This window comes from Malaclemys terrapin, chromosome 21, assembly GCF_027887155.1.
Source record: "Malaclemys terrapin pileata isolate rMalTer1 chromosome 21, rMalTer1.hap1, whole genome shotgun sequence".
In the NCBI taxonomy this organism is placed as follows: domain Eukaryota; kingdom Metazoa; phylum Chordata; order Testudines; family Emydidae; genus Malaclemys; species Malaclemys terrapin.
The window spans coordinates 4,390,208-4,407,279 of NC_071525.1; the positions used below are offsets into that span (position 1 = coordinate 4,390,208).

Sequence of the window (17,072 nt, forward strand, 5' to 3'; positions counted from 1 at the left end):
CGAACAAGGCAGAGCAAGGCTCCGTAAGCAAAGCCATGCAAAGGCGTCACTCCCGCCGCTCTGCCATTCTATGTTGCTAGGGGTCCAGGGCAGGATGTGCAGGCCACCGGCTACTCACTGCGAGCCTGTAACTCTGCATCATTTTATCAAACTCCTCATCAATCTTTTTATATTTCTCCTCCGTCTGCGGGGTCAGCGCAAACACCTCGTCCCCTTCTGGGCTCTCGCATCCCCTGTGCTTCTTGTTCAGCGCCTGTTACGTTGAGAGGGCGGGGGAGGTGGCGGGGACGGGGGTAGGATTGGGAAGAAATCGAACAAAAGAAAAAAAGAAAAACATAATGAAGGATTTCTGGCCAGAGGGGCGCAGTACTTACACCATATCGTTTGAAGAGGATATCCAGATCCTCGCTGGCTTTGCGGTATTTATCCTCCATCAGGGGGCTCTGGTCAATGGAGTCGTCTCCGTCCGGTTCCGGGCTGTCGCAACCGTTAAAACCTTTCTTTCTTAATGTCTGAAAACACAACCAGGACAGGTTGAGATCTGGAGCAGGAGGGGTATGTTGGAGAAGGGAGAGCTGGCGGGGTGTGACGGATGGAGATGGCGGGAGCTTGTTTAAAACGTCGTCGCTAGCTTCCCAATAGAGCTGGTTTGGAAATGGGGCGGCGGCGGGGGGCAACGTGGCTGAAACATGGGGGAAATTTACTGGAAATTTGGGGAACATATCAATATTTCAAAAACCAAATGAGTGAAAACATCCACAAAGCGTAAAGGGGTCAAGAAAGGAATGCCAAATTTAAAATATTTGAAGAAAATGAATAATTTCAAAAACAATCTTCAAAACATTAAACAACTGGGCGGGGGGAAGCGTTAAAATGTCTATTTCTATTTCAAAAAAATCACCCAAAATGCAACCAGCTCCGCTTCCCAGTTACAAAGAAAGAGCCTACAAGGCCGGATCCTCATTTACCCCAGGACTCCTCCACCTTGCTTTAGTGGGATGGAGCTGTGGTGACACCGCTGGGCCTATTATGATAACTGTAGCTCTTCTATCAGAGGGTAGCCGTGTTAGTCTGAATCTACAAAAACAACAAGGAGTCTGGTGGCACCTTAAAGACTAACAGATTTATTTGGGCAGAAGCTTTCGTGGGTAAAAACCTCACTTCTTCGGATGCATATAGAGTGAAAGTAGCTCTTCTGGCTTCATCCTTATGAGCTCAAAGCTCGGCTCCTCCACAGACTCTTTATGTGATCATGGGCAAATCCCAGAGGCCGGGGTTCTTCTTTCAAGTGGGTGTATATGTAATTAATTCCCATTTTAAGGGCCCTTTACGCTGCCGAAGGGATGTAAAGGAGAATCAGGCTGGTAGTATTTAATAGACAATGGGTCTTTGGAACCCTCCTATAGAACTGAAGAGAGTTTTATAAACTAATAGAAACGCACGTTAACCCATGCAACTCACAGCCACAAGAGACCACTGAGATTAGCAGGAGTCAGAAAGATTCAATTATGGGCCTTGCTCTCATTTGTAATAAGGATCTAGCCCATAGGGTCTGGTTAGGATGGTGCCTCTATTTTGGAAGAGAATATGACCCTATGACAGTGCAAGTGGGTGGAACGCCATTGACTTCAAAGGATCTATTTACATCAGGAATGTGTTTGGCCCTGTGCCAGTTCAGACACATAACCTATTCTCTCACCATTATAATGATTGGGGGGGGGGGGCAAGCAGGGGGGAACCCTAATGATATTTACTCTCCTATTAAAATATTTCCTCTCCTATTAAAAGACAAAAATATTACTTGCCCTGAGCAAAATGGGCGGGTGGAATTCTGCAAGATGGTTTTAAACAGATGCAAGGGGTTTGGGGCAATGTACAATGGAACGTGCCAAGACCAACACGGCAGAACTGTATTAAAGAAGTAGGTTGTGTCTGCACCAATAAATGATGTATACTTTGTATGGCAATGACCTTCTTTAACTTAAAAAATAAAACAAGCACACATTTTTCATTGGCCGGCTGCCAAATTCACCTTTGGCATAAGCGGAGTTACAGCTCGGGTTGAAATCAGGGGGTCGGGTTCTGATTTCACTTACAGTCGTGTAAATCCGAAGCAACACAACTTTTCACACTACTCTGCTCGTGTAAAGGGGCCTGAAAATGGGACGCAGGAGCAGGTGCAGGCCTGGGTTACACTTAAAAGTGTTACCAATACAACGATTTCAGTTCAGAGGGTGATTTATTTTACTCAAATAGACACCAGTAAAGGCCCTATTGCGAACGGTTCTACTGCTGTAAAGGTGACTTAGATCTGGTCTACGTTTCAAATTTAGGTCGACGTAGATGCACGGCTCAGGGCCCCCAGCCACCATAGCTGTGCCCATCTAGTTCCCAGTGTAGATGCAGCTAGGTCAAAGGAAGAGAGGTTCTACCAACCCTTTCCATCGGTGTAGGCTGTGTCTACACTATGGAGCTGTAGCTATGCCATTATAGTCCCTGGCGTGTAGACCAGTGGTTCTCACACTAGGGCTGCTGCTTCTTCAGGGAAAGCCCCTGGCGGGCCGAGCCGGTTTGTTTACCTGCCGCGTCTGCAGGTTCGGCTGATCGCGGCTCCCACTGGCCGCGGTTCGCCGCTCCAGGCCAATGAGGGCTGCAGGAAGCGGCGCAGGCCAAGGGACGTGCTGGGCACCCTTCCCGCTGCCCCCATTGGCCTGGAGCGGTGAACCGCGGCCAGTGGGAGCCACTATCGGCCGAACCTGCGGACGCGGCAGGTAAACAAACCGGCCTGGCCCGCCAGGGGCTTTCCCTGAACAAATGGCGGCCCTAGATTGAGAACCACTGGTGTAGACAAAGCCATACCAATGGTGACGTAGCTTGGCCGGTATAATCCCTGTAGTGTAGGCATATAGCTATACCAGTATAAACACCTTTGTGCCAATCTAATGGCAGCCACGCTAGGAAGATTGTATCACTTTAACGACACCGGTATCGTTAAAGCAGTACGGTTTTGTTTACACTACAGACGTCTACCCGCACAGGGATGGCTGTCAGGGGTGTGAAGAGGCGTGATCCCTGCGCAATATAGTTAGATTGACCTAACCCCCTGTGTAGACATGGCAAAATTCTTCCCTCGACCTAGCTACCGCCTCTCGGAGAGGTGGAGTGACTGCGTTGACGGGAAAACCCCTTCCGTTGATGTAGGAAGCATCCACACTACGACACTACAGCCGCAGTGCCAGAGGTGTGCCTCTGTGGTGGAGAGATACCCTCGGTTATAGTGGCAAAGAGGTGCTTTTACTAGTAGAGCTGGTTTCATTTTGGGGAGGGGGGAGTTAACAAGCTATACCAGTAGAATGTAACTTTGCAGAGAGAAGCTGCTTCCACACGAGGATCGCTTTGCTGGTGCAGTATGCCGGTAAAACCCTCCTCGTGTAAACATGACCTACAACTATCTAGTGTGGACAAGCCCTTAGCAGAGGAGAGAATGCAGGCCAAGGAGTTTGTAGCAGAGCCAGGAACTAAATCTGGAGTTTGATTGCAGCTCCTTCACTGCAAGACCATCTTTGTACTCTTAAGGAAGTCCCATTAATTGGAAACACAGACATTCCATGTGTAGGCTGTGCACGGCGTACAGTAAGAATCCTTCAGAGAGTTTGGACAAAAAGTTCCTGTCTCGTGTTCAGTAGCCAATTTACAGATTGCATTACACATGCACATATAATCATTTTATTTTCAAAATACCAGAAGCAATTAGGCATTATTATGGAACCAGCACTTGCCAGTTTTTTGGGGTTTTTTTTAAAAGTCAAAGCAACATATAATTTCCTGGAAGTCTTGATCTCTTTTCATGCCAAACTTGAAGGAGAAAAAAAATGCCTTGACAATTCTCCTCTGTCTTCCCAAACACAGATAAACATATCTGCTTCTAGGCCAAATTTTATCTCAAAGAGGTGCCTTACCTACACTGAGCACTGGAAAATATGGGTTTATAATGGAATTGACGCAACAACAGTGGATGTCTCTCTCACTTAAGATTCTAAGGTCCTTGGGGCAGGGACTGGCTTTTTGTTCTGTGTTTGTACAGCACCTAACACATTGGGGTTCTGGTCCATTTCTGGAGCTCAGAGGTGCTACTGCAAGAAATTGCTAATATGCTTTGAGATCTACTGATGAAAAGGTGTTATATACGAGCTAGGTCTTATCATTATTTAATAATATGATGTAACATTTCCTTTATTGTATACAGCTGGTCAAAATTATGGGGAAACCGATTTTATGACATATTTCGAAGCGGCTTCTGTTTTATAGTGTTTGAAATGCACCCATTTCCCTTCCGCTCTTTCGCCAATTTTTTTTTTAAAAGCAGTATTTGTTCCCAATGTTTTAATTGAAATCATTTTCAAAACTGTTTGGGTTTTCAAGTAAGCAAACCATTCTGCTAACAATTTCGATTATAAAATGCGATGGAAAATTTGGCAAAAATACCCAGAAATTTTCAGTCATACATTTCTCGTGGCAAGATACATTGCCAAAAAGTGTGTGCGCACACACACACAAAGACACACACAAACCTTTTTTTGTGCATAAAAATTTCAGTCATCTCTAATAATCCTTTGGCTGAATGAAAGTGAACTCAGTTTCCGTGCTAACTTATTTCAAATCATAGGGGGCATGCTGGTTTGTTATTGTAGGGTGATCCATGAGCCTGGAGTGCATCGACTAGTTAATTATTACACAAGTGCAGTAACTGTGCACCAGGGCTTGTCACTGTGAGTTGTTGCCCGTTCCATTCTGCTTTTATATAATGATCATCACTGTAGTATCTGGCTTGTTGATGGCACATGAATGGAGGGCTGACTATTGCCTGGTTGCCATCAGTTTTATAATAATTAATTATTACGTTACTATTATTTTGAACATTAAAGGGCTGTAAAGTACTTTCTTCCCTCTTTCCCGCAATGTAAACACATACAACACACACTAACACATGCTGTCATTTGCAAAATGTAACACATTTTGCAGCGCTCGTATGATCTTGTGTTGCCCAAGCTACATCTTTGCAAGACAGGAGAAGGCTCCTCGGTCTGGGCCCAACAACAATATTAAAGACAGAGACAGGGCTTGGAGTCTGAGGCGTGGGAGCGGAACTGAAGAAAGTGAGTCAGGTTTCAGGAGGGACCTAGTTTGATGTGACGTCTAGCGGCTCTGGAGTGCAACCTGATAGCCAGGCTGGTCCTCTCTGCACATTCAATAAAGATCTCTTTCCTACAACTCTAACTGCCTGCTGTATCAGTGATTGCTCGTGAAACAGGGCCTCTCATAAGCTTCGGATCCCAATGCCTTGGCATTAGGGTTGCCAACATTTGGTTGGCTGAATTCCTGGAGGTTTCATCACATGACATTATCTTTAATTAAAGATTCATCTTTAATTCCTGGAGACTCCAGGACAATCCTGGATGCTTGGCAACCCTACTCGGCATTGCTGGGCATACCAAAACCCAAAGCTCCCAGATCCAAATAGCCCAGTACTGCTGGGATAGGACCCGAACAGTGACTGGGATCCTAATTTCACAGCTGTTAACATTCGTTCAGAATCTCAACTTAACTCTGTTGAGTTCAATGGTGGTGAAGGCCAAACATATAACTGGGTTCAAAAAATAATTAGATCAGTCCATGGAGGACAGGCCCAACAATGACTATTAGCAAGATGGTCACGGGACGCAACCCCGTGCTCTGGGTGTCCCTACACCTCTGACTGCCAGATGCTGGGACTGGATGACAGGGGATGGATAATTTCCCTTGTTCCGTTCCCTCTGAAGCATCTGGCACTGGGCACTGTTGTAAGATGTGACACTGGGCTAGATGGACCATTGGTCTGACCCAGCATGGCCAGTCTTATGTCGTTAGAACAACACCGTATCTACAAGACATTATCTCCAATCGCATGTGCGCGTGCTGGACGCCGCTCCCAAGAGAACAGCGCCTCCTACTGAGCCGCTCACCCTGTAGCACCAGCCCTCCCCTGCCCAGCCCCGCACTGGGACATTTGCATCAGCACTGACTCAGAGAGGAAAGCACCGTCTGCCGCTCCCTGCAGCATAGCACAGGGCAGGGGCTCGGGACTGATTCAGAGGGAAGAGCCGTGCCTGCTTGAGTCACTCACACCGATGAACGCTGAACAACTTCATTCCGTTTTACTGGTTGCAAAATGAAGCAATGCGGTCTCCAACGCAACACTCCTGATTCTCTGAGACAGAGGTGGCTGGAAATGCTGCTCCACAAAGAAAGCCCATTCAAGGCATCTGCTTACCCAATTTAGCAGCTTCAAATGCAATCTGGCCTCTAACAATTCAGTGCATCTACTGCATCTAAACTGCAGCACACCTGTATATACAGGGGCCGATACACCTGGAACAGGTAAACATACAAGGTATATGCAACAGGGAGTCTAGATGTCTAGACCCGAGTTCTAAACCTCGCTCCGCAACATCACTCTCCTTTGCTCTTTCCTGTCCCATCTTGTGTCTGTCTTGTTTATTTACAATGTAAGATCTTTGGGGCAGGGACTGTCTCTAAGGGCTTGTCTATATATAGATTTCCACTGGTTTAGCTTGAGGCATGGTGTTAAATTGGTACAAAAGACTGCTCTGCTTCCAGATTACAACGGGTTTATTTGGGTTTAGTTTAGGGTTAAAGATAAGTCAAAAAAGATCAGATGAAACAGACTGCTCTGGAAGCAAAATAAGAGCCTCCACAAAGGGTTTACACCAGTTTAACTAAATCAGTTTAAGAGCTTGTCTACACTTGAAAATTATTTCAGATTAAGAATGGGTGTGAATTTAAAGTGCATAAACTGTTCCAGAATAACTCCACATACCGCCACCCTTATTCCAGAATAAGAGTGTATTCCGGAATACCTATTGCAAAAGGGCTATTCTGCAATAGCTATTCCGGTTAATTTCTGCATGTAGACAAACTAGTAAACTGATGCAAATCTGCACGCAGACAACCCCTCACGATGTGTGTGTACAGAGCCATCCATACGGCCATTCTTATGTTCTTAAGCCCCAGTCCTGCAATAAAATCTGGGAAGGCCGTTCCCTGCAGCCATGCACACTCTACTAGGGCCCTCAAAGCTACAGCGGTCTTCCCCCAGGTTGTTGCGGGATTGGCAGCCATCAAAGAATGCCCTCCCCAGCAGAATCCATCCCAGGTTTCACTTCCAGCTCAGTACAGGCTGAGCCCGGACTTGGGCATTTAGCCAGGGCGGATGCCCACGCAGCCCAGATGGGATCAATGAAGCTCAGCGTTTATGCCCCTCGCTCGCAGTGCTTTGGTTTACGGAGCACCCAGGAAGTGAGGACACACAGGAACGTTCAGGGATTCCAAGTCACCAAAGCGCTGATGGCCGGTTTACACCCATTGAGGATCAGGCTCCAGATATCAGCATTCAGGTCTGAGCCAGGCCAAGAGCGAAACCCTTGGTTTCTCGGGGGTTTATCTGAAGGCCTTTGTCTGGGTCGGGGTGGAGGGTCTTGCCAGGGTGTGTGTGTCTGGGAAGTGAGGCAAAAGGGCAGGTTTAAAGGTCACGATGAAGGAGCCCAGTGGTTTCCTGCCTGGAGAGAGAAGCAAGCCAGCTGGTAAGGCCACCAGCACAGGAAAGGCTAAAAATAAACCCAGCTCCAACAATAACAATCGCGCTTCTCAGCAGCTGCGCTTGGCACGCTGGTTCGCTTGGCGACCCGATCACAAATGGAGGTGACTTCCCAAAGCAGATGGGACGTGGCAGCTCCTTGGAAGGAGCCGGGTACCGGTAGAACCCTAGCTACGCCCAGCACAGCTGTGTGGGTGGCCTGACGGAGAGAGATGGCTCGGACGGGTTCACAACCACGCCCAAGGATTGGCCAAGACCTCCGGTTTCTCCCCCCTCCCACACATACACACCTTGTAAAAGAACCAAGTGATCGAGTTTTAACAAAGTAAAAGACTTTCACTGTATTTTTCTTTAGAACCAGTTAAAAAAAAAATCTAAATTGCTTTTGGTTTGGTTTGGTTTTTGGTGGAAAAAACTCATCCTTGTTTGGAAATCGGAATTTTTCCCAAAATTTTCCATTTTCCCAGCAATGACAAATGTAGTTGTTTTCTCTGGTTTTTCGTTCTAACCTTTCTCCTCGCTCCTCTCCCTTTTCGGTAGTGAAATGGAAAAAGCAAACAACAAAAATGGGAATTGGGGATAGAAAAGAGGGAGGGAAACCCACTACAAAGCAAAATTTTTCACAAAGCATTTCAAATAACAATAATCCCTATCTCTTATCTAGGGCTGGTCATCAGTAGATCTCAGAGTGTTTTACAAAGGAGAGCAGTAGCATTATCCCTATTTTACAGATGGGGAAACTGAGGAACGGAGACATGAATTGACTCGTCCAGGCCGGTGGCTGAGCCGAGCAGGGTTTTCACGATCAGCAGCGACTTTAGTTCTCTCACAGCTTATATCTCCCTGTCCCATTGCACTGAAATCTCTAGCAAGAAAACGCTTGGGGGGAAGGGGTGGGCAGGTGGTTTCCTTCGGCGATGAGGTTAAATTAATTGCCTCCCACGTGAGTGGGTGAAATGGAAGATCAAAGAAGGCTCTAGGTAACTTTCAAAGAGGTGAATTCAACCCTGGCTGGCATTTTCCATGATGAATACTTGGGTTGATCCTTTCAACTACCCCAGCTCTGCCCCAACCGGCATATATTTTGCCGTCTGGATATAGAACAAAGCCACAAATGGGAGTGCAAAGGGAGATCAATGTTCAGACGAAATCTCCTTTAAGTCTGCCCTCAAAGACGTTCTGTGGGAGTGCTTACAAGCCTCTCCAGCAAAAGGGACATAGGGTCCCATCCAAAGCCCACTGAAGTCAATGGATATCCTCCCACACGGACTTCAAAGCGCTTTGGATCAGGGCCTGAGTGACTGGCATACCTAACACGATACGGCGCTGTAAATTTAGGCTAGGGTTGAAATGACAGATCTAGGGCTCCTGGAAGATAATTAAAAGCGGGGCTTGTCTTGGGCCGGGCCAGGTATGACCTACCAACCAGGGCTGGCTGAAAATGTCCATCAAAACGGTGATTCAGAGGCAAATTGGGGGTTTCGACGAACTGCCATTTTTTGTTAAAAGCGTCTTGAGCGCTTCAGCAGGTCTTGGTTTTTCACAAGGTTCAGGCAGAGGAGGAAAAACAGGCCCTTCCTGTTCCAATAGCCGCCTGCTTCATTTGATGGACATGCCACACGTGGCAGGTACAGAGCTTAGCACGGCTCGGATTCACTGTAAAAACAGCAAATACCTTTGGCCAACTGGGGAACATTCCACCCTCACAAGAGGGCTGTCTCTGGGGACGGGGTGTTGGCTGGTATTGAGAACAGGGGATTTTACAGAAAGTGCCATACTCCATTCATTATAAAGTACCTGCAGTCAAGGGAGCTGCACCAGTTTAGGATCTAGCCCGAGGTTCCCCACGAAGCTAGTTCCCAGTCCCCATCACTGGCCAGCACTGCGTTTACCAGCAGCCAGCCCGCCACTAACCACGGCTACTTAGTAGGGCTGGTCCAAATGTTTTGAATTGTGACATTTCAAGGAGATTTTTTCATCGAAATGTCAAGACAGAAAATGGAGTTGGGGGAAATTCAGCTCTACTTCTGGAAAAACCAAAACCAAAAACCCCTCCTGCCCATTTTTAAAGGAGCTCTTGGTATTATTTTTTTGGATTCCAGTAGCACCCGCAACCAAGATTCGGGCCCCCGTTGCCCTGAGCTCTGTGTTAACACAGCAGGAGAGCCCTGCAGTGCTTACAGGATGGGAGGGGAAACTGATGCACGGACAGTAAGGCATTTGACCAAGGTCACACAGCAGGTCAGAGGCAGAGCTGGGACTAGACCCCAAGTCTCCTGACTCCCAGCCCAGTCCAGTGTTGTATCCATTAGATCACACCACCTCCCATTTCGCTCTACTGGTTGATTACACACACATTAGCCTCCTAAATGATTACATGATCATACACTGCTCTCCCAGCCCTCCTCTGCTGGCTCTTGTCTCAGACTGATCATTCTGGGGCAGGGAATCCATCTGCAGTGGGGAAGCACATTGCACTTCTGTGGCAAACAACAACGCCATGTGTCACGTAGGCTGCAGATTCTTCAGCACTTGCTAATCTCCATCACGGCCCTTTCTGGCCTTCGGGCAGCTTGTTCGGAGGAGGAGGAGGAGGAGGAAGGGGGAGACCACTGTTTGTTCAAGAGCAAGGCTGGTTCTTTCCAGGCTCGGATGACATGCTGCTCTGATGGATGGGAAGTGCCCCCAGCTGGAGCAGAGACAGCGCCAACGGTGGGCCACATGCTCGGAGTGAGGCTTCGGCCTCTGGCTCTCAGAGCGCCGAACTGCCTTCAAAGGACAAAAGGCCAAATCCAGGTCCCATTCGATCGACAGCCGGAGCAGTCAGAAGAGCAAAGGTGGGTCGCAAACGGATTTAAGACCAAAAAAATTTCACTTTTTAATTCCATCGAAAAATTGGAACGTTTTCAAACGGGAGAAAAAAACCATTCCGTTCATTCAACATTTTTAGTGGAAAAGAATTCCCGGTTCTCAACCAGCCTTAGTTCCATTGATAAGAACATGAGAACGGCGGCCATACAGGGTCAGACCAAAGTTTCATCTAGCCCAGTGTCCTGTCTTCTGACAGTGGCCAGTGCCAGGTGCCCCAGAGGGAATGAACAGAACAGGTGATCATCAAGTGATCCATCCCCTGTCGCCCATTCCCTGCTTCTGGCAAACAGAGGCTAGGGACTCCATCCCTGCCCAGCCTGGCTGAAGAGCCATCACTGCTATGTCCCTTCGGTGTGGCCTGCCACAGATGCCCTTCCCTTTGGCAGATTGCAGCTCTCTTATTTTATACCCAGGAAAAGATTCCCAGCCTGCTTTGCGTTTAAAGCGACAGCACTCTAATTCAAGAGCCAGTGGGAAATTCAGGGCACCTGAGAGCAAAGAATGCTCACTCAGGATGGGGTCAACTTCCTTTAAAGGCTGTAATTGAAACAAGCCCAAATGCTGGAAAAGTCGGATCTTGATCAGAACTTACCATCTTCACCCTCGTATGCCAGATTTGCCATCCCCTGCGACATGCATTGTCATTTAAAACCGGCGTAAAGAGAAGCCATTGGCAGTGCTTTGGGTGTGTGAAAATGACAGCAAAAGCGTGCCCGGAAGGGAAACAAACCAGGCCCCAGATAGGGCTGCTGAACGCGGGAAGGGAAGGGAAGAACGCTGCATGACTTTAAATGGATTCTGAGCGTCCAGTCCCCTGTCAGCCCTGCTCCCGTCCAAGTTGCTTACCAGAAACCGGCACGTCAGGCAGGCTGGGGGAAATGAGAAGCGACAGCAAGGAGCAAAGCCGGCGTGATCTCAACTTTAACCATCACGTGGCTGCCAGCGTGCCTGTCTTGGAGACTCATCTGTCCCTCGCCCGATTAAGGAAACCCCCCTTTGCACTAGGAGAGATTTTCCTCAGACTTAAAAGCTTGGAACAGCCAGAACTTTGCCAGCGCCAGAAAGAGCCACGGGGGCATGCAGCTAAAATCCTCTGCTGACAGACGCTGCCATTTCACTAACGCTTGCAACATTTCTCTGCAGGGCATTTCATCCAGGAGACTGGCCCTAAATGGCTGCTGGAGTTCAAGCAGCCCTCTTAAACTGGGCCAGATCTAGCCCTCTCCAAACTGTGTGACTCATGCCTCACTCTCTCCCACTCTCTCTCCGATTATCCACTAGACCCGTGCAGTATTACTTACTTCAAGCATTCAAATATCATGATACAGGCTCCCCAAACTCTTGAGATTGGCTTCAACATAATACGTTTGTTTCTTTGCGTTCATTTTCCATCTAATTTCTGTGCCTTCGGGCGCCCCGTTTTCAAGCATTTCCCCACAACCAGAAGGGCTAGGAACTTGCTTTTAAAAAAATGAAAACTGAGATTCTCAATCATCACAGGATTCCGGGAGCTGGGGCTTCAAGGGAACCACGTGCAAGATTTGCAACAACATCGTTAGTTGGCAGAGCCTTATCAGTGTTTGGAAACCTTTGAAAACTAAGCGTCAGCCTCCTCTCCTTGCCCCAGTCAGGAAAATGAAACTGATCCACGCCATCAAAACCCTGCCATGTGCTGGTAGCAGCTTGCACGGCTTCCTTTTTACATCTGCCACCCCCCTCTCTCATTTTGAGAAATGCTGGTGGACAACTTCATAATAGGACACTTCTCCTTTCTTCCATTATTTGATGATCTGTGAAACAGTTCTCCTTGCTGACACCCCATGCGTGATTGTTACCATCTGAGTCAGCGCCCATTGAATGGGGCAGCACCTATTTCAGGCTCTCTGCAAATTTCTCCTATAATTATAACCCCAAGTTCTCATCTAGCACTTTTCATCAATAGATCTCCAAGCATTTCACATGGGAGGTCAGCACCATTATCCCCACTTTACAGAGGGTGCAGCTCTGACAGACAACGCCCTGTTTCTTTAAGTGCGTTTGTGAAGATAGCTCAAGGGTTAGGATAGCAAAGCTGGCAACCCCCAGGGTCTAGCAAGGGACGTTTATTCTTTATGAGCCTTCTGTTTGCCCTGCACTCAGCAAGGAGACCGGGACGTTGCTTCTTGGGTCTCCCTCCCATCATCAGAGAAAAGAAAAGGTGCTTCGCTCTCTGCGAATTACCCCTGGAGAGCACAGAGACGCTTGCCATCCTTTCCGGTTTGTGCAACCAGGATACTGGCGATCTAGTTCCAGAGCCATCTGGCTGCTGGCATTTACATGCAGAAAAAAAGAGGACGGGGCTTGTCACTGCAAACCATACGACAAGTCAAGGCAATGTCTTGTGTCTACAACATACCAAATGGCGGGGGGAAAGTGGGGGTCGGATTCACAGTTACTCTACCCCAGACCCTCAAAGGTCTAACTCCCACTGATTTCAGTATCTGGGTCTCTGTTCCTGCACCCATGTCTGGGATAAAGAGAGGCCAGTTTTAAGCCATCTTTGTGCTCCCCATCCTTTAGGGCCCTGCCTAGCCCCCCAGGTAAGTTAGAGAAGCTTTTAGATCTCTCTGGCCCACACGTATGCGCACCCATGAAATCACACACCTACGCTCAAGCTCACATTCACACACACACAACACATGATCACATGCACTCACATGGCCACGCTCACCCATGTATATACCCACTACACACATGTTCGTTCACACACACATATTGGTGTATACCCATCTACACACTCGCTCGCATTCGTGCTCAAACATACATAGTTACATTAACACACACACCCTGTTCTTCAAACAAACACACACACACACACACACACACATTCACACTTGGCTGATTCACAGCACCCTTCCTGCAGCTGATACAAGGCTAAATTGACACCTCTCCAGCTAACACCAACCCTCCCTGCTTCCCCAGCCAGCTTGTCTCCTTGCACAGAATAAACAGCTGTCCTCCCTCCTCAGAGACCAATGCCATCACCTCCTCCTGACTCCAACCCTGCACATCCCAATCTGTCTGCAGACCAGATTCTCTACCACGGGGACTGCCCGCTAAAAGTGCTTACCCAAGGTAATGCAGATCAGAGCCGATGCTCCATCCGGGGCTAGAGACACATGGGCCAGAAGGGAGAGGCAGGAAAGCAATTCCATTCGGGATGGAGCTTTGCATCTGAGGACAAGGTCACATTTAATGCCAAGGAGACCCCTCTGCCACGGTAGCAGCAGTGTCAATGATACTACGAGATATTGTATCCAGAAGCGGCGTAAATATCTCTCAGAGGCACCAACCGAAATCAGGGCCCCACTGTGCTGGGCACTGCATGCAGCCAGAGAAAGTCCCTGCCCCGAAGATCTGACAAGCTAAATGGACAAGACAAAGGATGGGAGGGGGGTACAGAGAGAGAGAGGGCAAAGTGACTTGCCCAAGGTCACCTAGCAAGCCAGTGGCATGGTTGTGAATAGAACCCAGGTCTCCCTGTCCAACACACTAACCACTGAACCATGTTGTCTCTTCTGAACGGGAGGTGAGGAAGCCCCATTGGCTTGAATTTGCGGGGCGGGAAGCAGTGTAGCGAGTCCAGCGACACATCCTTAAATCAGGTATCAGGAGGTAGCCGTGTTAGTCTGTATCTACAAAAACAACAAGGAGTCTGGTGGCATCTTAAAGACTAACAGATTTACTTGGGCATAAGCTTTCGTGGGTAAAAACCTCACTTCTTCAGCTGCATAGAGTGAAAGTTACAGATGCAGGCATTATATACAGACACATGGAGAGCAGGGAGTTACTTCGCAAGTGGAGAACCAGTGTTGACAGGGCCAATTCAATCAGGGTGGATGTAGTCCACTCCCAATAATAGATGAGGAGGTGTCAATTCCAGGAGAGGAAAAGCTGCTTCTGTAATGAGCCAGCCACTCCCAGTCCCTATTCAAGCCCAGATTAATGGTGTTAAATTTGCAAATGAATTTTAGTTCTGCTGTTTCTCTTTGAAGTCTGTTTCTGAAGTTTTTTTGGTCAATGATAGTGACTTTTAAATCTGTAATAGAATGACCAGGGAGATTGAAGTGTTCACTTACTGGCTTTTGTATGTTACCATTCCTGATGTCTGATTTGTGTCCATTTATTCTTTTGCGGAGGGACTGTCCGGTTTGGCCAATGTACATGGCAGAGGGGCATTGCTGGCACATGATGGCATATATAACATTGGTAGATGTGCAGGTGAATGAGCCCTTGATGGTGTGGCTGATGTGGTTGGGTCCTCTGATGGTGTCGCCAGAGTAGATATGGGGACAGAGTCGGCAACGAGGTTTGCTACAGGGATTGGTTCCTGGGTTGGTGTTTCTGTGGTGTGGTGTGTAGTTGCTGGTGAGTATTTGCTTCAGGTTGGGGGTTGTCTGTAAGCGAGGACTGGCCTGCCTCCCAAGGTCTGTGAGAGTGAGGGATCATTTTCCAGGATAGGTTGTAGATCGTGGATAATGCGCTGGAGAGGTTTTAGCTGGGGGCTGTATGTGATGGCCAGTGGTGTTCTGTTATTGTCCTTGTTGAGCCTGTCCTGTAGTAGGTGATTTCTGGGTACCCGTCTTGCTCTGTCAATCTGTTTCCTCCCTTCCCCAGGTGGGTATTGTAGTTTTACGCATGCTTGATAACGATCTTGTAGGTGTCTGTCTCGGTCTGAGGGGTTGGAGCAAATTCGGTTGTATCTTAGGGCTTGGCTGTAGACAATGGATCGTGTGATGTGTCTGGGATGGAAGCTGGAGGCATGTAGGTACGTACGCCGTCTAATCCCTTCTCGAGAGGAAACACCTTAACAGAGATTTATATCAGGGCTTGTCTCGCCGGCGAAAGAAAAAACCCATCAGCTCAGGCAGCAAATTAAAAACTCTCTGTCCTCGGGGCTCCAAAGGAGACTCTGCGTTCCGTGCACGCTGGAAGCTGCCGCTCAGTCATGCGATGAACCTCGCTAAAATGCTGTTCAGGGTGGAGGGCAGCAGACAGTGAATTACACCAGGCGGCCCAAAGCAGCTTCCAAACCACGACAAGGACCCTGGTGTTATTGCCTAAGAAGGGTCCCCTGTGCCAGATCCTCAGCTGGAGCAAATCAGCGTAGATCGCTGGCTTCAGGGGGGAGTCGGCGCCAGCTCCTAAAGAAGCAACTTCCTGTCACTCAGTGCATGGATTGTGGCTAAGGGAAAGGGAGCATGTCTGAAGTGCCTCTGTGTGCTGGCTATCCCTGGCTGCCTGAACAGCCTTGGAGGAAGCTGGGAAAAACTTAGAGCAGCCTCGAGGCTGCTCTAAATTGTGCTGGGGAAGCAGTCTGGGGCAGGAAGGGTTATAAAGGAGGTTTAAAAGCCCGTCCATATGGGGTCTTCCTCTGCTGGGTGGTTGGGCAGGGGAGAATCCAGTGCTATGTGGCCCCACTGGCAGATTGCAGAGCCCAGAACATTCAGTTTTCTTGCACATCCACTCGTATTTTTCCTCTCCCGATGCATTTTTTCTTATTTCAATTTTGGATGCGGATCCATCTATTTATTTGATACAAACAAAGCATTTCCCCACGTGCCAGGGGCTGACTGACGAAACTTGCTGGATTTCAAGTGTTTGGATCTTGGACCATAAGGAGAGGAGAACGCTGCCCAAAATGTTTATGATATTTTTAGGCCAAGACAAATCTGTCGAATGGTGCGAGCTAAGCGGAACTAGCACCATGGAGAAGGCTGGCGAGGAAGTTATTATAGACTAGCAAAGAAGGGACTTCACACAGCTCCACTCATGTGGGAGCAAACGGCTGCATCTCTTGGGTGGGGGCAGTTATTCCGCCCAGGCAGGGGGGTTGATTCTGAGCTCACTGGCACCAGGGTAATTCCACCGACTTGAGTCACAGAGGATTTACCCTAGTGTCAATGAAAGCAGTATCAGAGCCGTTGTGAGCTCGCTCGGCACCTGGTATGGTCATCTACACCAGTGCGAAGCGGGGGTGAAACCCCATCAGATCAGGAGGGCAGAATTTTTCACTGACTTTGCAGTGGTGTCGCTACAACTACCCCAGGGACACGGTTCTCATTTCCACTCATTCACGCCTGTACGGAAGTGGGCGTAAATTACACCCACTCTCACGCCAACACTTCTTTATCCTGCCAAAGCGGAGTAAAGTAGGGTGACCAGAGAGAAAGTGTGAAAAATCGGGACAGGGGGTGAGGGATAATAGCACCTATATAAGAAAAAGTCCCAAATATCGGGACTGTCCCTATGAAATCGGGACATCTGGTCACCTTTGGGTAAAGGGGCCTTCATGCAAACAGGTCCAGTAAGAAAGACCAAACAGCGTCATCCCTTGTCGCCCTAGTGAATTCAAAGCGCTACAGCTTTTGTGTGTAGACACCACTTTAACTACCCCGCTAGAGTTGCAGTGTGGACGCAGCTCTACCAATGTAAGACTCTGAGGCTACATCTACACTACGGGGGGGGTCGATTTAAGATATGCAAATTCAGCTACGCGAATAGCGTC

The 17,072-nt window shown here is 48.3% G+C and overlaps 1 protein-coding gene across 10 annotated transcripts in view; it reads right to left on the minus strand.

The window, feature by feature from the left end:
• Window positions 1-17,072, minus strand: part of MEF2D (myocyte enhancer factor 2D) — a 171,098-nt gene that overhangs the window by 32,797 nt on the left and 121,229 nt on the right. For 7 of the 10 annotated variants that reach the window (XM_054011458.1, XM_054011457.1, XM_054011453.1 and 4 more), the window contains one exon: window positions 375-512. In XM_054011458.1, coding sequence (XP_053867433.1) covers window positions 375-512 — 138 coding nt within the window. Of the gene's footprint in view, window positions 1-118; window positions 254-374; window positions 513-17,072 lie in introns of all 10 variants that reach the window. The other 3 variants (XM_054011459.1, XM_054011456.1, XM_054011454.1) reach the window with 1 other exon arrangement.